Here is a 23,520-nt window from a genome sequence, read left to right on the forward strand (position 1 = left end):
CTGAGCCTGCGCATCCGGAGCCTGTACTCCGCAACGGGAGAGGCCACAACAGTGAGAGGCCCGCATACCGCAAAAAAAAAAAAGAAGCCCTCTTCTCCCCACCCAGCACCCCACCCCTCCATCTCCCACCTGAGCAACAGGAGCAAGCATTCTGACCAGAGATGCCCCCCTTTCATAAGGCAGCTATCCCTCAAGGGGAAGACCCCCTTAGGCTTCTTCTCATCCAATCACAATGCAAAAAGGTAAGACTAATAAAGATAAGGATTGGTAAGAAATCTCTTCTTTGTCTGAAATCTCGGAGCACATTCCCAAGCCCTTCTCAGTCTCTTCAAGATTCTTCTTGGTATCCTTAAAAAACTAAAAATAGAGTTACCATGTGACCCAGCAATCCCCTTCCTGGGCATATATCCAGAAAAAATGAAAACCCTAATTTGAAAAGATACATGCACCCCAATGTTCATAGCAGCACTACTAACAATAGCCAGGACATGGAAGCAGCCTAAGTGTCCATCGACAGAAGAACAGATAAAGAAGGTGTGGTATATACATACAATGGAATATTACTCAGCCTTAAGAAAGTAAAATAATGCCTCTTGCAGCAACATGGATGGACCTAGAGATTATCATACTAAGTGAAGTAAGATTATCATACTAAGTGAAGTAAGTCAGACAACGAAAGGCAAGTATCATATCACTTATATGTAGAATCTAAAAAAAAAAAAAATGATACAAATGAACTTATTTACAAAGCAGACTCACAGACATAGAAAACAAATTTATGGTTACCAAAGGAGAAAGTACGTGGGGAGGAGTAAATTAGGAGTTTGGGATTAACAGATACACACTAATACATATAAAATAAACAACAAGGATCTACTGTATAGCACAGGGAACTATATTCAATATCTTGTAATAACCTGTAATGGAAAAGAGTCTGAAAAAAAATACCTATGTATGTATATGTATAACTGAATCACTTTTGCTATACACCTGAAACTAACACAACATCATAAATCAAGTGTACTTCAAGTAAAAAAATTATTCTTCTCCGTATCCAACTCATGATCAATCCAATTTCATCAACCATCTCCGCACAACCAGCTGGCCACAGGGATTTCCTACAGATGCAGGAAATGAAGAGAACTGGGGGGTGGGTGAGGGACTGGGGGACCTGCTAGGGAATCTCGCCATGGCCCTCACTTCTCAAGGGACGTGGAGGTGGGGATGCCTTTTCTTAATACCTTTACTTCCGGTCCAGTGCCCACCTTCTTCATTTCACCAGCAGGTGTACAACCTCCAGCACCACCCTAAATTCTCAAAAGGATTACTGTAACCTTAAACTCCACATGCAGACTTTTGAGTGAGAGTTCCACATTCTCCCACAGCTGAATACACACCCCAACCATCTCCAAGTCAGGTCTCCCCTAAACTATCTCCCTCTCTTCTAAGTGAAAGTTACTCGTATAAGCATCAGATTGAAAACCTCAGCTTTACTTCAATTACTTTAATCCAGCCAAGGGGTGTTCTGTTCCCCTTGCAAAGGCCCCTCGGGCTGGGTTCACAGGGTGGCCACAGTAAGCATCCTGCTGGTCAGTCCTACACTTTTGGAAATGTCTGGGAAACTGATAAAGGCAGAAGAAATTTCTTTGTTTCCTGGAAAACCTAGCTTTTTATTTACAAAACTTAAAAAAAAAAAAAAATCAGTAGGAGCTCCACTCTACCTGCTCCGTAAAATGTTAAACCAAAAGGTTTGCGCAAAGAAGTCCACTAGACCTTTATTCAGGCAACTTTATGTTCTGCTCCCCTGTTCACAGGCTGACCTATTAATCCTATATAAAGGAAGTAAAAAAGGATTTTCAGCCAAAGGTTGGAAGAGGGGGCAGTTTCGTGTACTGTGTTGCTCATTTAACATATTAAACATGCACTAATTTCATCCTTAAAACAACCCTATGAAGTTAGCATTCCATTCAAAATCCTTAAAAACTAAAACTGAGTATAAAATTAAAAGATGAAATACATTCTTTTATCTCTGCTTTATGAATGAAGAAAAGCATCAAAAAGGCTGGTTGGCTCAAGGTCACACAAGCTAGTCAAGGTCACACAGCTATGCAGTAACAGACCCAGGTCTGCCTGACTCCAAAGTCCCCATTTTTGTTTTCCAGGATCCACCCTGCTTCTTGTAATCTCAGAGGCTGACACTCCTATTTATTTCCTCTTTTGTGGTACTGATGCCTCCTCTCCCTTCCAGATCCAGAAGGACAAAAATAACCAGTATGGTTCCCCTGAAACAATGAAATTTGTTTGTTCCACAAATCTGGCTACAAGGATATTGCCACTAAAAACGAAATCCTCCACGTTAGCCTGGTATCCTGTTAGTATTTCACAGATGTGAGCAATGACAGAGCTGGCTAGTTACTGAGCATCTCCACAGGCAATCAGTGGGCTCCAATTCTTTGATATTTGGAATTCAACTCTGGGGTGTCTTGGATGTCACAAGCAGGAGCTTGCTTATGGCCATGGGACCCCCAGCAGGAGCAGACGGCATGGGATGAAAGGATCAGAGCTGCCTCCAAGACATGATGTGGATAAGAAAGGGTTGGGGAGAGAAATCAATAGCTCCCTTCTCATATTTCTCAAATGAACATCAAGGTGCAACAATAAATGGTAGATCCCTCTATAACAGTAAGAGGAAAAAGAAAGACAAGGAAAGAGAAGATGAGGGAGTTAATAACGAACATGTTCCATTAGACTAAACAACTTTCCGTCCAGAGATCCAACAACTCGGTGAGCCTTAAGAGGTATTTACTACAAAATGACAAAACTGAGGTTCAGAGAAGTTATGCAGCTTGTTCAAGGTCACCAAGCTAGTCAGTAACAGCGAGCAGACAAGGATTCAGGTTTCCTGACTCTGGGCCCAGGGCTCTTTCTGCTCACAAGCCTCTGTGGAGATGGAGTTGGCCTCACTCGCTCACGTCAGGTGAAGTCACTGGGTTTCTAGTCCCCATTCTACCATGAACTTGCTATATAGCGACAGAGATAGAGCGAGGACTGTGACAAACTGGAGAAAGTGTGGTGCCTCTAAAGGACACAGCTGCTATTCAGTACCAGGAGATTATGGCCACACAGGAAATAAATGGAGTCCTTCTCATTTTTCAAGCTGGAAATCTGGCTTTGTGAAAAATCTCCCAACTTTTAAATGTTTGCTCTAAATATTTAAAAACACCATGTTGGGCTTCCCTGGTGGCGCACTGGTTGAGAGTCTACCTGCCGATGCAGGGGACATGGGTTCGTGCCCCGGTCCGGGAAGATCCCACATACCGCGGAGTGGCCGGGCCTGTGAGCCATGGCCGCGGAGCCTGCGCGTCCGGAGCCTGTGCTCTGCAACCAGAGAGGCCACAACAGGGAGAGGCCCACACCGCAAAAACAAAACAAAACAAAACAAAAAAACACCATGTTGGTCAAATCAAACACATATAGGGGAAACCAAACCCACAGGTAATCAGTTCTAAATCTGATGTAAATTTGCATAATAAAGGGAGAGCCAAGTGGCTAGTTCCTAACTAAGGGACCACAAGGACATGGAGTTATTGGTGCTAGAAATCCATGTGCCCACCAAGCACTACCTCTCAAGCCTACATACTACTATTTTTCAAGTATATATAGACACTATTATGAAAAAATTCAAAGTAATTCACATGGTTAGCTAAATTCATAGTAGCTTTCTATAACTACTCATTTTTTCTCCAATAAACTGATAGTAAAAATATAACCACTACCATTTGAGTCCTCATCATTTTTTAATTGGAAAAAAAAAGACCCTCATGTTTAGAAAAGGTTGGAAATGACTGAACTAGATAATTTCTAAAGTGTACATTTTTATAATTCCATGGCTGTAAGCTGCAGAGAGGTGGGAGTCTGGGAAGAGAAGTCCCCTGAACACACCAAGGTATGTCCTTAAAACTCGGCACACAATGACTAGCTCAATGCCTATTGTGAACTGTGTTTTACCTAACTGTTCAAGTTCAAGAACAAAAGCAAAGTAGCCAACCACACTAGCAATGTTTATTGAACAACTGTGTTTCAGGCAAGTAGAAAAAGACAAGCAAGAATAGGTCTGAGATAAGCTATCACTGAGCCTTCATGACAATGGGAAACGTCAGACATCAGCAAACTCATAACGGATCAGTGCAACTAAGACACCTATGAAGATAGAATGCAGGTTTAGGAGAAGGTGACCTGTCCTGGGCTAGCCTGAAAGGCCTCCTCGAGAAGTGACATTTGGATTGAGCTGAGGTCATCTAGGGAAGTAGAAGTTAAGGTGTTGGTTGCATGGGTGTGTGGGAGGAGGGACGGTGCATTCCAGCAAAGGGCCTCAGTGGTGGGGATATGGTATTTCCAAAGAACTGAAACGCCTGTGTGGCTGAAACCAAGAGAGTGAGGACATCTGAGGTTTGAGATGGGGCTTGAAAAGGCCTTAGGAAACAGAGCACTGAGTCCTTCTAATCCTGTTCAGAATGTTTAGGCTTTTACTTCAAGAGAGATTGCAGTGTCAGCACATTACAGAGTGCCCATCTCAAAGCAGGTGTATAAGAAACATACAGTGAAACTGAATGGGGAAGCCAGAGATGTGAGCAGGAGCTGGGTCTCCAAAGACTGTAAAATACACTGAGTTTAACTTTACTGTGAAGAATGATGGGTTGTCCCCGAGGGTTTAGGCCTATTTAAAAGGTGACTCAGTGTGGAAAATGGATTTAAGGGACTGGAAACAGAAAACCCAGGGAGATTATTGCAGTAACCCAGGAAACTGACAGTAGTGACCCTAACTAAGGTGGTGACAGTGGGAATGGAGAGAAGAACACAGAGCCTAAAGGATGAGGCAGAATGGACAGGCCTCAGTTCCTTTTCAGCTTCGGGGTAGGAGGACGAGAGAGGGCCTCAGGATGATTCCCGAGTTCCCGTCTTATGACTCTGGTGAAAGGTGGTGTGGCTGATCCAGGAGGAGCAGGCTTGAAGCACAGACAGGTTCACTTTGGACACTCAATTCGTGGCACCTTTGGGTCAACCAAGTGGACTTGTCCAAGAGGCAGTGAAGCCCAGGCTGGGGCACAGGCTCGGAAGGCAGCAAGAGAGATGGAAAATGACACTACGAGAGGATCAGAGAAAGCGTGAGGGGAGAAAAGACGGAAGGATCACCAAGGGCTGGACAAAGAAATACAGATCTGTCCCTTACACGGCGACTGAGGAAAAGGAGAAAACCAGCAAGAGTATGCTGGATGGAAGCCAAGGGAAGAGAGTTTAGGAGAGAATGGTTCCCAAGGGCAAATTGGAGAAGGAAAGACACATCACAGCACCCTGTTCTGTTCTGGTTGGTATTTCCTTCAGGGCATTAATCATAACCTACAACTTTTTTCCACTGTCCATCTCCTTCTAAGACTTGTAACCAAATATGAAGGTTTGTTCCCCACTGTATTCCTACTGCTCACAGAGGGCTTGTTGCACAGAAATTCTCAACGATCTCTGTTGAAGGAATACGGAGAATGCACGTGTGAGTGTTTAAGAAGGAATCAGTAATGAAGGAGAACCTGCAGATAAAAGGGGCAGAAATAATCCCCAGGGAAGAAGCCTGGGCCTGCAGAGAGGATGCGACCCAGGAGACAGGAACAGAGGTAGGTTGGTCCTGAATGACACAAAGATACTCAGAAGGATCATTTCCCATCCATCCTCTTCCCCAAGAACCAGAGAGGATAAAATTCTCTCCCATGAGTTTCTACACTGTCCAGATGGGCTTGCCCATCCCGGATGCTCCGTTCCCCTGAGATTTTATTCCAGGAAAAAATGAGTAAGCAGGTTGGGGATGAGGCTTCTCTGAGGATTCCAGTTCCAATCCTCTGCATCACGAGCACCAGATTTTCAAGAAGTAATTTCATCCCAACGACTGATCTTGTAGCATGAAGCCAACGTGCTTTCAGTGCTGTAAGTCAAGTCAACGCACAAACATCTGCCCTTACAAAGCAGGGCGGCTAGATCCAATTTTTACCTAAAGAATTATTCCCTTTTCAAAAGTAGTCACTTACTGCACTAAAGAGTCAGATCCCTGAGTTCACTTAAAACCCAATTCGATTTATAAATTTTGATTTCACAGTAACTGTCTTAAGAGTGCGTTTGGCATCTGCCTTTCACTGAAAAAAGATGAGCTCCCATTCCCCCCACAATGATAGACTACATTAACTATGTCCTAATTAAATGTTCTAAATCCGGAATGACATGGGGGGAAAGAGGGGGGTAGAGCCTGTACCTTCATAAGACTTGCCCTAATTTACTTAGCATCAAGGGCCCAGTTGACCTTTATAGAGCCTTAAATCAATCAATTAGCTGAGACACACCTTCTTACTTTCAAAATGAGGAGATGGCATGGATGAGATGGTATTTCACACAAAGGACTTTCAATAAACATAAACCACAAGCATCAAAAGAATGTTTGTCCTGAGGGCTGCCAAGAAAGGCCAAGTGATAGAATGAAAAGAGTCTGCACCAGGAGCCAGAAGAATCGTATTAGCAACTGGCTCGCCGGACAATCAAACCAACCTCTTCTCCACTCTGCCCACTATTCCCTCACTTCCATCCTCTCCCTCAACGTTTAGCATCACCTCATGTTTTATGCCAGCAACGAGCACAGCGCCTGGCATGGTGATGGCGCTCATGTCATGGAAAGGTACATGGGGTTAAGAGCTCAACTGCCTAGATTTGAATCCAGCCTCTCACCAGCTTGAGCAAGTGACTTAACTGCTGTAGTTGCTTTACAGGTAAAGCAGGGGGATGGTAGCAGTATTGCTACCATCGCAGTATTGTTGTGAGGATTACATGGGTTAATGATTACAAAGCACTTGGAACAATGCCTGATAAACAGCAGGGAAGAGTTTCCCAATACAGTCATTATCATCACCACCACCAGCTTGACCTTGAGCAAGTTACTGTCCGCCGCCATGGGGTTAAATTTCCCCACCAGCGACATGATGGGGTGGATGAACTGGTCTCAGGAAGATCCCCACCAGCTTAACTCCTCTATAATTCTTCGAATCCTATTACAACTCTCTAAATCCTCCTAAGGCTCTGAGGTCTCAGCAGCAGCAGAGAGGGAAGGTCCATTGCCAGGAGTCTTACTAGCCCATGGAGCTTCAACTCCTCCCAAACATAGGCTGGACCCAGTGTCCCACAGTCTACTCAGCCAGCCTCCTTCCTTACCGTAGATACAGACTGTTCAGAGACAAAAATATTCATTGTGATACTCAAAGCTGTGTAGACAGCAGAGAAGTGAGAAAAGGACACACGTCACGGGGTGGGCGGCAGGGGGAACCAGAGAGAAAGACAAGGAACAATCAGAAGACAAAAAGCAAACATGACACACCAGAAATAGTGTGCCCACCAGGTTATTTATTCAGCATTCTTCACCTAATAGCTTAAAAAAACTTCAAACTACAAGGCAGCTCTGTAGCAGGGAAATGTTCCCTATCTAGAAGCACAGCCCTCTCAAAGTGATTCCCTTTCACGTTAAACCCAGGCAGATGCTCCCCAGGGAGCAGATGCTACTGAGTGGACAGTCTTAGGTACAAACACCTTTCTCAGGAAGCAGTCACTTGCCAGACATTTGACTCACCTCCACTCTGCCCAAAAGTAAAATCAGTGTTCAGGATGATCAAGTCCCCTTTCCCTTCTGGGCCTCAGTTTCCACTTCTGTAAAATGGAGGAGGGAGCAACCCAGGCCACCTAACTTCCAAGTTTCCTAACAGCATTAAAATTGTAGTATTCCAGGACTTCCCTGGTGGCACAGCGGTTAAGAATCTGCCTGCCAATGCAGGGGACACGGGTTCGATCCCTGGTCCAGGAAGATCCCACATGCCACAGAGCAACTAAGCCCTTGCGCCACAACTACTGAGCCCGCGCTCTAGAGCCCACGAGCCACAACTACTGAGCCCATGTGCCACAACTACCGAAGCCCACGCGCCTAGAGCCAGTGCTCCACAACAAGAGAAGCCACTGCAATGAGAAGCCCACACACCACAACGAAGAGTAGTCCCCACTCACTGCATCTAGAGAAAGCCCACGTGCAGCAACAAGGACCCAACGCAGCCAAAAATAAATAAATTAATTAAAACAATTTTTAAATTGTAGTATTCCATCAATGATTTCCACTTTGCGGGAGGAAAGGTTTTTTTTCTTAATGAGGTAAAAAAAAGATCCACAGTTATTTGCTATTTTCTGCCTGAAGCTAGGTTTCCTGGGTTCAAATTGCCAGTCTACCACTAGCTTTGTGACTTTGGGCAAATTGCTTAATCTCTCTGTGCTTTGGATTGCTCATGAGTAAATAAGAATAATACCTTCCTCATAGGGTTGTCGCTAGGATTAATTCAGATAATGTACATAAAGTATAAAGCACTTAGAACTATTCTTGGAACATGGTAGACATTATTTGAGTGTGGTTATCATTATTTTCAGTTACACAGATAGTTTTTCATTCAAAGGGAAAACTTATTTGGAAATGGCATGATAGAAGTAACACCAACACACACACACACACACACAGCAGGTAGATGGGAAACCTGGGTTCTAACCATTATTCTGCCCCCAAACTAGCTGTACAGTAGTGGATGAACTATGGCCCTTCTCTGGGGCCTCAGATTCCAAATCAGAGGTGATAAACTGGCAGCCACAGTTTGACCTACAAGGGAGGTGAGAGGTGATCTCCTTCACCAGTGCAGCCCCCTACTGCCCGGCATCCCTGACTCTGACATCAAGAACCAGCTGGCATTTACCACGCGGCACACTGCACACACTTTCCTTACCACCCAGTCCCTGGTGGGCCTTTGGCTCCCTGGTTCGGATCTAGAGGGACCGCCCCTTCTCACAACTGGGCTATGAGCCCCCGGGGCACCATATGCCAGCAGGATTCTGTTGTTCCAGATCAGAAACACAGCCTGTGTTAAAGCAGGCTGCGCACACCAAGGGCACAGTTGAGAACAAACTGTTGAGATTTCTTTATTAATCACAGCATCATCCGTACAAGCAGCTGCTATCAGGAACAGCTGCAGCTGCTAAAAGGGTGATCTTGAAGCAGCCTAGAAAAGTGCTTCCAAGTTGCATACCGACAACAGGCACGTGCAGACCTGCAGTCTATTGGCTTGGTTCTTCCTACCAATCCTCAGTGCCTCTCTCTGGACCAGAAATCCTCCTTCTTCCATACCCTGAGGTGGCGTGGGATAAGGGAGGTTTCTAGAATCAGCCTAATACAAAGAATTTGGGGTGAACTTCAAAGGATTTCAATTTGATTCCACCTCAACCATTCAGTGACCTTGAGTGAGTTACTTCTCTTGACCATGGGTTTCTTCCTATGTTAAAACAGAGACAATAATAATACCTACTCTATATGGTTGTTGTGAGAAGTCAAAACTAGATTATGCCTATGAAAGTACTTTGTACACTGTGGAAGTCCAGATGAAAAAATACAGGTTTATCATTTTCCCATGAAAACTGCAGTTTGACGCATAAACCATCTAATACAGAATTCACTGTTGTTAGCTTAGGGCTATCAGAGGTGAAATCAGAGAATTACATGGCTACAAAGGGCCTTTTGAGGATCTGTAACCCAACCTTTCTACACTGTCTCCCTCTCCTCCAGTCCCTGAATGCTATCAACAAGAGCCTAGCCAAAGGGTGGCCCCACTTGGAAAACCTCCACCTGCAGGAAACTCGCTATATTCCAAGGCAGGCAGCCCATTCCTTCCACTGTGGGCCTAATCCAAACATAGACCATTCCTCCTCGTAGAGACCAAATCAGACTTGCTATAATTTAAAGCAGCCTTGAAAGCTGCTTTCAAATGGACCCACCCCAGGGCCTTTGCACATGATGTTCTACCTACTTGAATACACTTCCATCAGTCTTCAGGTGGCCAGGTCCTTCTTATCTTTCCAGTTCAAATGTCTCTGCTTCAGAGAGGCCTTCTCTATCACTCTTCACTCCATCCTACCCAACCTTCCATCATAAGGGTCTGTGCTTTTTTTTTTTTTTTAAGCGCACATCCCTATTTACTCATGTGCTTAAATCTTGTTGAATTCCCCAGAGAACATAAGTCTTAATGAGGTAGTGACCTTGCTTCTCTAACTCACCACTCTGTACTCTTACAATACAGGATCTTCACCACAGTAATTACACTAGTTCATGGTAGGCACTCCAACATATGTTGAATGAATTTTATGAATTAATGAATGAATACTCAATTCTATGCACACTGTAAATATTCAAATACTCATTAGAAGAAACAAAAACCTCAACAAGCCTTACACCAACTCCCACTACTGACTTAACTCACAAGTATTAATCAAGTCTTCCTGTGTTGAGGGAAAAAAAATATAAAAAATAAACAAACTGAACAACAGCTCCCCGTGCCAGCTTTATTCATAGCAGCACTGTCCCTAGTAATCTGTCTCTTTATCTTGTGCAGAGGGAATTCATGAAAAGGCACTTAAGTGGACGAAAAACAGATAGCTGTTTCCTGGAGACAGGGCCTCACATAATGGCATAATTATGAACTGTCCTTAAAGAGATCGCTCAGCTGGCAAGTAGTCACCCAAGTCCATTGTGAATGCTGTCACAGGCCCTCAGATACGCGAGGCTAACAAACAGACATGGAGAATGCGTGCCTACAGGGTATGTACTGAGCCATGCCGCCCTCAGCCAGCCTTACCCACTGTGTACCCTTGGCCCAGTAGAGAGTAGAAAAGCCAGAGAGGTATGAAAGCTGCTACCCTTGCCTGGTCTGGGAACACAGACTCACCCCAGCAACCATGAAAGATATCTGGGTAGAAAAGCCATAAGCTCTTTGCAGGCTATATGCTGGAGCAGAAGACACCGGAGATCTGGGTTGAGTCCTGTTCTACAACCTACTCTATAACCTCCAACTAAGTCGTATCACCTCCCAGAGTCTCAGTATTCCCATCTGTAAATGGGGGTTACTAGGTCCTTTCTCAAAGGCTGGTCCAAAGAATAATACCACACCGTATCAGATGCTAATATGTACTGAATCTATAAAGCACTGCACAAAGATAAAGTATTGATGGCAAATTAGCTTATAATCATAAATAATTGCTGCAATTAGGATGCCAGAATAGGCATCCAAACACCTGGAGGTTGACTGGTAAGCACAAGGAACACCTTCATGAGAAAGGTGACTTATGCTTTCTATGCATCCTTTAAAGCCCCAGGTGTGGGAGTGCAGGAGGTTCGCAAGTACCCTGGATGCCCAGGGAAGAAAAGTCAGGGTCTTCAAGAAAGGGGGATTTCCCACAAGTCACGGTTTGCCACTCTTGGTCAACAAGCTACGGCAAATTAATTGGGACATTTCTTAAACTGCCCTATGATAAGTCTCGAGGATGTTATTATTGGAATCTAGGAAAGAACTCCCCTACCACATGAGGAGATCAGATCAAGATTTTCTTGACTCCAGAGACGATGACGGAATATGGCTTAATGAGGGGAGCAACCATAAAGAGACAATGTCAGAAAGCGCTCATGCCTTAAATAGAGCCTGAAATCAGAAGCTGTGCACAGAAAGCCTCTTTTAAAATGCATGAAGTCACGTAACACTCCGTTGGCACCTACTGTTTACGTAAGCCCACTGGGCGCTGCAAAGGTAAATGAGCAGGGATTATTTAGCCTACAGCGTGGGGAACATGTGGTAAGGGCTATGAAAGCGGACCAGGTGTTAGGAGAACACAGAGGGAAGGGAAATTTTTCTCCTTGGAGAGATATAGGAAAGCTTCATGAGTCAAGTGGCATTTGAGCCGGGAGAAGAAAACAAAGCAGAGATGAGATGTCAGAATGCTGAGACTCTTAACTGCTTCTGTGACACAGATGTCTTGACAGGCTGGAAAAGCCTGGCGACCCCTGCAAAAAAAACAAGTATATTTAAATGAATGATAAAATTACACAGGACTTCAAAGAAAATTGGTATTAAAACACAAAATGCAGTTAAAAAACAAATTTGTGATAGAGTACCATATGTGATTTTTTATTAATGCATTCAATAAAATCTAGCAGCAAGTCTAACATCTACCATAATTTCAAAGCAGCAGTGAATGGCTTTTTGAGATGTCTGTAATATCTGTAATGTGAAGTGAAAATATCTGTGATTTCTATTGGCAACAAAAGCAAAAAACAGAGGTACTGCTAATACTACTGTGGTTTGTTACCTACTTTTATAAAGAAAGGAAATGCAATATTGCAGTTAGCGGTCAATAAAAATAAAGAGGTAATTTTTCCCCAATCAAGTTCACAGATTCCAAGTTTTTGTTTCCATGGACCCAGGTTAAGAAATCCTGATAGAGAGAACAGCCCAAGCAAAAGAAGAAAGTGAGAAATTCGGGTAATGTTATGAGACCATGTAGAACATGCAAAGACACAAATAGGAGATGGCATTGAAAGGAGATGGCCAAACCCTCAGAAGTCACCAAGAAGAAGGTTCTTCATTCCCCAACCATTAAACCACAGAATGTGCTCTAAGTTCCAGAACAGTATCTTCTTTTGAAATAAAAGATGAATGAAAGAAGCAAGAAAACATCTTAACACAGGTTATAGCTCCTTTCCAAAAGTGCAGTAGATGACAGCACATTGATAAATTTACTAAAAAAACCCCCACATATCCAACAGGATTATGTATGTAAAACTGCAAGCATGTAAGTATGAGTGGGTGTAAGCGTGGTTTTTTGTTGTTTTTTTTTTTGCTGTACGCAGGCCTCTCACTGTTGTGGCCTCTCCCGTTGCGGAGCACAGGCTCCGGACGCACAGGCTCAGCGGCCATGGCTCACGGGCCCAGGCCCTCCGCGGCATGTGGGATCTTTCCGGACCGGGGCACGAACCCGTGTCCCCTGCATCGGCAGGTGGACTCTCAACCACTGCGCCATCAGGGAAGCCCGTAAGCGTGTTTTATAAACATAGACGTCCAGAAAAAATGTACATCAAGTATTAACAGTAATTAGAATTTGGAGGTGATTTTACTTTCTTCTTTGTATTTTCTACAATTGGAAAGTGGGCCAAAAAAAGGCCCAAAAAAGGTTAGGTGACTTAGGGTAACACACATTCCACACAGTACAAAACAGAGCTTTACTAGAACTCAGAAATGTCCTTCTTTTGTACCTTCATCTTCAGAACTGAATGCATCTGAACACAGGAGGTAGGTATAATTATTTGCCCCAACTTACATATTCAGACTCTGAGACTCAAGAGTCTGTTAAGTGACTTGCCCAAAATCACAGAGCAAGTTAACTGGAGGAGTTGGGGCTAGAATCCAGTTCTCCTGCCCCTCTAGAAGGCAGAATAGTATCACTGTTGAAAGCAAGGGTTTTCCATCAGCCTGACCTTGGTTAAGTCCCAGCTATACCACTTACTTGCTAGTAAACTTGGACAAATTCCTGAATTTTTCTAATCCTAGAGTTCTCCATTCTTCTTTACTTCAAAGGGTTATGGTGTCCTTGGGAAAAGATCCAATGATGGGAAACCCTATTACAACCTCTGACACAGAGGAAACATTCTAATAATCATCTCAATCACTATGCCTCCCTGTCTCTGTCCCAGGGGGAAGGACTCCAGCTTTACCAGAAGCCAGCGGACATATCTGCTCATTAGACGCAGCAGCCCAGTTCTAGTCTCAAAAGTCAACTGGGATCAGCTCATTGTGTGCACAAGCAGCTCTACTGGACAGGGAACGAACAACATCACGCCTAACACGGGACACAATGTCAGCGTGCTGAGCAGCCAGTTTGGGGATCTCTAGGGATTCGGATTCAATAGGTCTAAAACAGGACCAGAGGTTCCAAATTGTTAAAAAGCTCCAGGAGAATCTAAAGAGCTAACATTCAAGGACAAATTCCTAGTTTGACATGAGAGACTCCACTGTTTCTGTGAATACAAAAGGGACCCAGTCTAATCACAAGCAATGCATTATCCAATGGGTGGCCCAACAAGGCATCATAGCAAGACCAGGGATCATCAATGGTTCCAGGGCTCTTCCGTCATGAAGGGCAGCAAACGCCCAGAACCACGGAGGGAGAATTGAAACCAACTCAAACCAGAAGCAAAAATAAATGTTCAGAGGGACTTCCCTGCCCCAGATGCATAATGTTTTCAGAGCTGGAACAGACTTCAAAGATGATGTCCATTATACAGATACCACAGCACATTAGTGACCAGAACACTAAGGAACGTACCAAGACTTGGAGGCCCACAAAGCAAAGATTCACAATAAATTCCCTCAGTAAAGATTGCTGGATGAATTCGTTAAGGAAAAGTGACATTCAAACACTCGAAAGACAGGGCTTCAAAATGGCCTAGTCTGTAGATATAGAAAGTACCTAAAAAATATGGTAGTTTCCGACAGCACTCAGAAACACCACAACCATGGGCCTGAAAGGAGACAAGAGTCAGCAAACTATTCTCTTAAAGTTGATGGGCAAAGCAGAAGAGGGAGGGGGTCTCCACAGGCTCATATGAATTAAAGTTTCTGCTCATTATTTTATCCTTAGGACCCTGCATACTGCTTGGCAAACAGTATAACATTCAGTAAATATTTGTTGAACGCACGAAAGTAAGAAAGACAGACCAAAAGAGACCATCTCTGCTCGTGCAGGCTAAGCAGGGTACTGAGTATAGCATTCCCCACGGGGTGGGGCCTTTTTGGTTGTCTGGCCCAAGAGTGATAGAAACTGATTGCCCACACAGTGGAAGGAACATGAGCTTTCGAGTCAGGAATACTTGGGTTCAAACTCAAACTCTGTATGATCTTGGCATAAGTACTTGACCTCTTTGAGCCTCAGTGTTTCATCTTTAAAGGGGGATTAACACCACCTACTGCACCTCTAAAACAGGCATGATGGTATGTATCCTTAAAAAGTTTCTGGAAGAAAATTACATGAATATATTTATGCAAAGTAGCTAGCACAAGGGCCAGCATACAGTATCAACTTAACAAATGGCAATGTGGCTTGGAATTAATCATGCCCTCTCCAGCCAGAGCCTATATTCTCCTAGGTCACCTCTAATCATTCTCTAGAGTCTTTCTGATAGGAAGCTGCAGAAATAGTTCCAGTGTAAGTTCACTAGATTTTCTAACAATGCCCATTTCTTTAAATAAATAATAAAATCATATACACATTCCTTGTCAGTTTACAAAATAACTTCATATTCACACACATAATTCTGAAACAGTGCATTACTATTATTCCATGTTTAATAGATGAAAATACTATTATCTGTGTTTAATGGATGAAAAACCTAAGACCACCTAGCCAGCAAGAGGCAGACTGAGACAGGAACTATAGATTTTAACATTTTATTCTAATGACCATCAGTTTCTCATCCTGAAATTCAAACGAATGATCTTTCTACGGAATAAAATACTCCAACTCAGACTGCTCCAGAACTCGTGTCTAATGCTGATTGGATTACCCTAATACAGCTGAAAGCAGAAACAAATTCTGAAACGAGACAATTTTTTTTTTTTTAAACAAAGCCCCTCCTCTGGATTTAATACCTCAGTTCTTGACAGAAGAAGACTTAGAATCGGGCCAAGAGAGTTTTAGCAACATCTCTTCCATTTATTAGCCATGGGACCCTGGATGATTCTTAACCCTAGTAAATTTCAATATCCTCGTCTGTGTAATGGGAAAGCAATACCACTCCTAAGGTTGTGTGCAGTTCCTGGCACAGAGAAGGCAGTCAGTAAGTGACAACTACTCTAATGACCACACCATGGTACCAACCATTTGGACTGAAGGGGAAGTGACTTCTTATTTCTTCCTGGCTCTTCTAGCTTCTTCATAACCCCTGTTCTGCATCTGTTCAATGGGGACACAACCAGTCTTCATTCGACCTCACCAGGGAATGAAGATAACAAAAGAGCTGGCAGAGACATTATGCAAATACCAAATATTATTAAAATATTAATGAACTCTGGCAATTTCCCTGAATTCTGATAAATGGTGTTTATTATGCACTGCCAGCCTCTCCCACAATCTGGGCTCTCACATATTAACTAGATAATAACAGCAATCATTCTCCTAAAAGACCAAGGTGTAGAGAAATAAATAGTGAGTCTAGATGACTCCCGCAAATACCTGCCTCCAAAGGAATCAGAATCTCCGGACAAGCAGAGAAGGCCAGGACAGACCGTGGACAGCTGGGTGACCAGCAGCAGGCTCAGATCAACTCCACAGACTAGGCAGACCCCTGTTTTGATAGGACAGTGGAGTTTCCCGGTGCTGACGGGTTACCGTTTATGACAACAGCCTACCACAACTTCGCCCTTCTGCGTAGTAAAGTTGCCTCCGATCTCGATAAAACAAAAAGGATCTGGGAAGCTGGCGGGCGGGGGCTTTAGTCCAGGCTAACAATCTCATACAGAAAGTGGCTGCCTCTGCCAGCTGCCTAAAAACAGAGGTAGCGTTATCCACAGCTCCATTAAAGAGGTTTGCACCAAACTCCTCTGCCATTTCGTTCTGTGTGAGGGGATAATGTTTTCAGGCTGTCGACAATCCTCAGGTGCCGCTCATACAGAAGCAGAACAAAGCCAGGAGGACTCACACCCACCCCCCAGAAGCTCCCAGAAATAATGGCCTGGTGCCACCCCTGTTAACACCTTAACAAGCTGAGGGTCATTAAGACACATCATTCGCATATTCATGAAAGACTGTGGACTGCGGCAAGTGAAACAAAGTGCACAAAAAGAGATTTTGTTTTTTCAAGCCAAGCGAAAATCCCCTTTAGGAAAAGTAAATCCACACGGGGACCCTTGCTGTCGCCAAACCTTCACTTGTCTAGAGCAGCCAGCACCTCATTAAAGGAAAGCAAGCAACTCACAAATGAATGCAGCACCACACACAGGCAAGCTCATTTCGCCATCTGCCTGCTAGTGTCCAGAGGGGCAAGAGGCTTAAACAACATTCTCCTGAATTTTCTCGCCCGCAGGTGGAAATATCAAATTCCCAGGGGGCAAGAAAGACTTCTCTCGCAAGATCAACTGGGTAAAAATGAATAAAAGGGAATTTCGTTTACCTGTCAACACCATGCCACTCATGACATTAAACACAAAATAAATTAAGCACCCGCAGTAATTCACCCTTCGTAAAGGCTTTGAGAAATCAGCGTTATCAGCCATGGGGTTAGCACAGGATTTCCTCATGAGCTGGGCACTTAAACTTACCCCTCCCCACAGCCTCCCATTTTCTTTTCCATGACTATCCTGACTGATGGTGACCGAGCACCTTTTCCTAGTGAACGACCTAGGACAGGAGACATTGGAATTGAGGCCGGCGCTATAACAACACAATGGCAGGCTTCCACTATATACGTCAAAGAGAAAGGACATGATTAAGCAACTTAAATAACTTGCCCTGAGCCTTCTCTGTGTATCCCCACCCTTCTGACAATCACTGTGCTGGTTTTCAGATCTGAAAGCTTTGTAAGCTTGTAAGCTTCCCACCGCAAGGTTAGGGAGTTATTTAAACACGCACGCGCGCGCGCGCGCACACACACACACACACCACATTTAATTCAATATTAGTTGAAGGGTCGAATCTCTCAATGGAGAGCTTTTCAACCCCATACACAACCTTGGATACACTTGGGAAGTGTGGAGCAAAAAGTAAAATCCAGCCCCAAGTTTTAACATGCTTCATCGAACTTCCCAAAGCGTTACTACCCACCGCCGGCACACGTACAATTTGTATTACCCCCAACCTGGGCTGTGGGGAGGAAGCAAACCGAGAGAAAATACCCGATGATAGAACCAGCAAGGACAGCAGACAGCCGGCTGAAATCCAAGTAGACGGCAGGAGGAAGGCAAAAGCTCAGTCTTCCTCTGTGGTCCAAGACCTATTTCAATTAAATTTCCCACTACCTGGAAAATTGCCTACGAATGTATTTGTCGAGCGCACAGAGACACGCGGTGGGGCAGCGCTACACTGGAGTCCCAGTTCTGCGGAGAGTTCACCGCCAGGCCACGTACTGCATTCAGGTAGAGTTGCACTGGTGGAGCCGCAAGCTACGCTAGAGGCCCCCAGCAGCGGACACTCACAGCACTAATCCGAACGACAGGACACTTGGGGAGGGGTTCGGTCTCCCCGGCCTGACTCAATTATTTTCCTTTACACAACATTCAGTTGTGTAAGGAACTGTAGGTGCCAGGCTGGGGGGTAGGAGGGGCGGCATTATTCTAAACCCGGACGTCGCCGGGGTTCGAAACCCAGGACACCTCTCTCGGCCGGTGCATAGACAGCACACAAAGAGGAAGGGGCTGGCGCTCCTCGGGGTCAGAGATCTGAGCGTGGTCGTTTTCGAGCTGGGAATTAGGAATTCCGAGCTCAGCAAGAAGCCCGGAGAAGCACCGGAAATGCTTCCGACCGCTTCAAGGGGAAATCTACTTGCAAATCAAAGTTGCAGGAATTCCCTGCGCCCAGCCTACTTGAGCGGGTTACCAGGGAACACCCAACAAGTTTGGCCACCGGGGGCCCGGCTTGACAGCGCCGCGCCGCAAGCGAGACTAGAGAGCAACTTGTCGCTCCGGCGCCGAGCCAGAGCCCCAGGCTGTCTCCGCGCCCCGAGCTCTGGAGAGGACCCGAGACTCGGCGTTGGGAAGGAGCAGGTCCTTGTCTTTGGAGACAAATCCCTTAATTGAAAGCCGCAGCCGGTCCTCACCTGGACCGCGCGGCTTCCAGGGGCTTCCCCCAAACAGTGAGACGTTTCACCACGAACACTTCACCTGCCTTCCAGGCCCCCGTCGGTGAGAAATTAACAAAAGAGCCAGCGAACTGGGGTGGAAAAGGGACCCGGCACAAAGTATGGTAGGGAGGGGAGGGAAAGCAGCTCAGGTTGCCGCGGAGAAAGAAGGGAAGAGGCGGAACAGAGATGGGTTATACCCCAGGCACCCGGCGGCTCCGGGAAGAAAATCAAGAAGGAAAGAGCGCGCGAGAAGGGGGAATGGGTTCTTTACCCCGCTTCCCATCTCTCACACACACACACTCACAAACACACACACACACACACACACACACATCCCTCCCTCTTTTTCCTCCTTACCCAGCATGGAAAAGATGAAATCCTTGGCTGTGTGAATCTCCAGTGCTCTCTGGTCGTCATATTCCCGCTGGTCGTGCTTCGTGAATTCTTGGATGAGTTTGTTCAATTCCTCCACCCGAGCTCCCGACCTGAAATCCAGCTCCGGGAACGCAGGCTTGTTGTTACAGCCCAGGGAGGCTGCCTTGCTGGCGGTGGGAGCCGCCATCTTCATACAAAACGCGCCGAGTAGCAGCTCCGCGGCGGCGGCGGCAGCACCCACCCCCGCCCCCCCACCCAGCCCCCCTGGGTCTCCTCCCCTCGCCGGCTCCCTGGCTGTGACCCCGGCCCGTGGGCGGGCTGGCGGGCGGGCGTCTAGGCGGGCGGTTCCGGCTCGGTGCGCTCCGGGCGTCCGGGCTTCAGAAGGATCTGGACTGCAGCGAGAGTGCGTGTGTGGCCCCGACACCCTTCCCTGCGGCCCCACGCCCGCCCAGATGCTGCAGGTCTCTGCCCTCCCCTGGACCTAGCTGGCAACTGCGGTAGCGGTTGTAGAGCCAACCCGAGCCTCCCCCGGGCGAGGAAAGTGAAGTGGAAACAATGTGAAATTCACCAGCTCTGAAATCAACAAGCTGCCGGCTCCGGTGTTACGGAGCCAGCACCAGCGTCCCCCATTTAAAGGGACAGCGCACCCAGTGGAAAGAAAAATAAATAAATGACAGAGGTCTGCGCGCCTATGCCACTTGCCAATCTGTACTCGGGCAGACGAGAGAGGTGTAGACCTATTCTTTCTCTACCTCCACCCCTTTTGGGGGCAGGGCTTGCCAAGCGCGTTCATGAAGGGAGCCTTCCTCTGTCTGATTTTAAGGGCGGTGTCCTGGGCGAGGGCATCCCTATGGGAGCGTTTCCGTCTCTAGAACTCCAAAGACTTTAGGTGGTGAAGGAACCTGCCTTAAGGAGTATAAACCAATCTTCTGCCATTTCTGCACAGATTGCCAAATATGATATGATTAAGCGTATCAAAAAAAAAAAAGACAGTGCCCACCCCGTCCCGTATAGACACGCCCATTAGCCACTAAAGTATCCCAACCTTTGCCCGAGGTAATTAATTTTTCCTGGATAACAGCCTATTAAACTTAACATACAATGACTTAATGCGGTTCAGCCCCCTCCGATATAAAGATAGGAAAACTCAAGGGTAGGTGTGGGGGAGGGGGAAGAACAATGAATTGCCCCAGGTTCCAATGAATGTTGAATGACAGGTGAAAATTCTCTCATACAGCAAATACAATTCGAGCGTCCACTATTTGCCAGGCAGAGTGCCAGAATCTCAGTGGACAGGGATAAGCCAAAGGACATGGTTCCTGAGATGGAGTCATACTCACTTGACAAGGCAGATTTTACTAAGTCATGGTCCTTTAGACAGAATAGGATCTCAGACGTGTTTTCAGTGGTTATGAGGTTTTTGACTCAGACACTAAGGAGACCTATTTGTTCTTAGAAAAAAAGGTTATCTTCCTCCCTAATTCTCCAAAATCCAACTCATCTCTATCCCACAGTCCCTGATATAAGATAAAAGCTTTTTCTTACCTGGGTTCTCATGGCCAATAATACAAACTCTTTTGTTCGTCCAGGCTCTGTCGTGCCTTTCCCTATAAAATGGAGATGATAATTCCTGTCTCATATGTTGTTTCAAGGATTACATTAAATAAAGTGGGTCAACCACTAAGTGCAATGCCTGACATAATAAACATTTAATTAAATGTTAGCTGCTACTATTGTTGTTATAAACTTAACTCTTTCCTCTTTCCAACCGATCCACATTGTTGCCATGGTGATTTTTACAAAACACAGATCTGGGTATTGACATCCTCCTGGATTTTTCTCCTCTTTACTCCCTTCCCAACTTTGTACCAAAGCCAATTCCATAACATGCATTTTTCGAAAGCCTTCCCTAAGACCCTCCTCCCCCAAGCTGATGGCAACATTTTCCTCCTTAGAACCTCCACTGCACCCTTTCAGAAACTTCCATATGCCTCTGATGAATTTTGACCCTACTTTATCATTGTTAATGCAAGTTTCAAACTATGAGCTTCCCTAGGATAAGAACTACACCTTACTCATCTTCAGATTTGTCGCTGCAGGAAGGTCCTCAATGTTTATTGAACCAAGTGATGAGTGAAGAACTTTGGCATAACCAGTTAATTTCTTTTGCTTTTGGTTTCCTTCTCTTCGAAACAAGCTTTCTTACCTACTCAATATTAAAGAGGAAGGATACATATCCACATGAACGCTGGTGCACTGATGAGGGAGCTACTTAAAACTCTGGCTTTTGCAGGTCTGCTATGCTGCCCTGACTTCTCATCTGAGAGGGTATTATCATTAACTGGGCAGTGGGATAAGCTATGCAAGCGGTCGGAACTCCAACACAAATCCATCCACTCCCATCTGTCAGTGCTTCTCTCTTGATCAATGGTAGGCATCTGTGAGACAGCTGGCTGCGGCACAGTCATTTCATGGATCAGAATGATTCTAGTTCACCCATGCAAGCAACAACCTCCAACCTAATACAGTTTGAAAGAATTCAGGCAAAAAAGTCAAGACACTTTTTCTTTGTTAATTTCCAAAAGTGTGAATGAGACAATGCCCCTCCCTTGTGACACTTGTATTCATACAGATAAAACAAACAGTTAGCAGGAATTGTGCCTTATAGGGCCTCAGCCCTGGGTTTTGGATGTTTTGAATGAGGGAGTCAACAAATGGTCTCTCTGTTCTTCTACATTTTCTGTTTACTTTCCATCAGCCAGATCCGAATTCTATGAATCACTGACCTTCAGTGAGTCTATGTATTTGGAGAATGTCCTGAATAGTAAACTAAATACCTTTTATATGCTCTTATACAACTCTGATAAGATGATATAAATATCCCTTGTCCAATTGTCAAAATAGGGAAAGAGGATCAGACCGTAATTTCCTGAATTGGTCTTTTGGGAGATTTTTTTTTTTTGGTTTTAAATTTTTTTAAATCAAATTACAAACTAAATACCAAAAACATCATAATCATAAAACAAAACAGGAAAACCAGACATAGCAGGAAATAAATAGAAGTCTAATTCCAATAAATCAAGAAGTAGAGGTATTAAAATTACAAAGATATTCTTTGTAATAATTAAATATCGCTAACAAAAACTGAGAATGTTGTGGAAGATGGGTTGTGAATGATATTACAATTGCACTTAATACTTCATATCCCATAGTGAGGAGTCAATAGATGTTACCCAAAGTTGATAAATCAATAGGCAGAAATTGTAATGGTAACTACGATAAGAGTTAAAGAGAGAAACTTTCAACAGTGATTACCTATGAGTGACTGGTTATTTTGTATTACTCCCTTTCTACAATTCTTTACATGTGCTTGTATTACTCTTCTAATTTAAAATAATTAGTTTTAAAAGATTTGGATGTTCTTCACAATCCACAGAACCAAAAGAAAAGATCTCTTTTGAAGTATCTTGTTTTTGCCAAAGATTGGTTCATCCGCCAAATTGGAATTACTTAAGCTGTAAGAAAAACCCATCACTGACTGGGTAGCCTCCCTTCATTAGGCTGTATAGCAGAATGAAAGCTCTCAGAAGGTCCAGACCACTTTACATGGCCAGCTTCCGTCTAACATCCTTCCAAATTAATGTAGTAACAGGGCCAATGACCAGTCACAGGACGGTTCTCATAGTGAGAGTCCCCTTTTGGGAGACTTTTTAACCTAGTAGACTGTGAACTCCTCAAGGGGAAGTGCTGTCTCTTCACCTTTGTAAACACCACATTTAATACATTTCCTGGCTCATCTTATGACCTTAATTAATGTGTTTGAATGAATGAATGAATGAACAAATTAATACCATCTCTCAAAGTCCAGGAAGTCAACATTTAGTTGATTTTTGCTACAATTAAATATCTCAATGCAAGCTATCTATGGTTTCCCAACAATCACTTGAGTTCTTATAAATGTAGGTATTTCTGCTTAAGTTTAATGAAATGTTTCTATTTGTGTGCCTTTTATTTTTCCCTGTGTATGTTATATGGCCTAAGAGAAAGAAGGGAAATGGAGAGGAAGGTGAAGAGAAAGAGAAAGAAATTATTAGAAGATACTAAAGAGTGTCTCGGACTTGTAATAAAAGTGCAGGTTTCTAGTTTTGACAGATGACTCAGGAAAGGTCAATGGAGTGTACCATCTAAATAAGCACTAAGGTAGGTCGTTCCTTTACTTGCTTGTGTGGCATCCAACAGACCAAAGAAACTCACTGCCTTTCCAAACTGCTGTCCCACTTAGAGGCAGAACTTGGCCCCTTACTTTCCCACACCCAAATTGTATGAGCTTGTGAGAGAAGCCTTCTGCCTGCTTCTCTGAGGCTGTTTGTTTTTAAATATGG

The 23,520-nt window shown here is 44.6% G+C and overlaps 1 protein-coding gene across 3 annotated transcripts in view; it reads right to left on the bottom strand.

Annotated features, from left to right (window-relative positions):
• Nucleotides 1–19,891, bottom strand: part of MB21D2 (Mab-21 domain containing 2) — a 105,167-nt gene extending 85,276 nt beyond the window's left edge. The window contains exon 1 of one of the 3 annotated variants that reach the window (XM_004278760.4): nucleotides 19,121–19,891. In XM_004278760.4, coding sequence (XP_004278808.1) covers nucleotides 19,121–19,331 — 211 coding nt within the window. In that variant the 5' untranslated portion in view covers nucleotides 19,332–19,891. Of the gene's footprint in view, nucleotides 1–18,739; nucleotides 19,095–19,120 lie in introns of those variants that run through there. The other 2 variants (XM_033403717.2, XM_033403716.2) reach the window with 2 other exon arrangements.
• Nucleotides 19,892–23,520: the final 3,629 nt, after the last annotated feature.

The sequence above is a fragment of the Orcinus orca genome, chromosome 5, assembly GCF_937001465.1.
Source record: "Orcinus orca chromosome 5, mOrcOrc1.1, whole genome shotgun sequence".
Classification (NCBI taxonomy): domain Eukaryota; kingdom Metazoa; phylum Chordata; class Mammalia; order Artiodactyla; family Delphinidae; genus Orcinus; species Orcinus orca.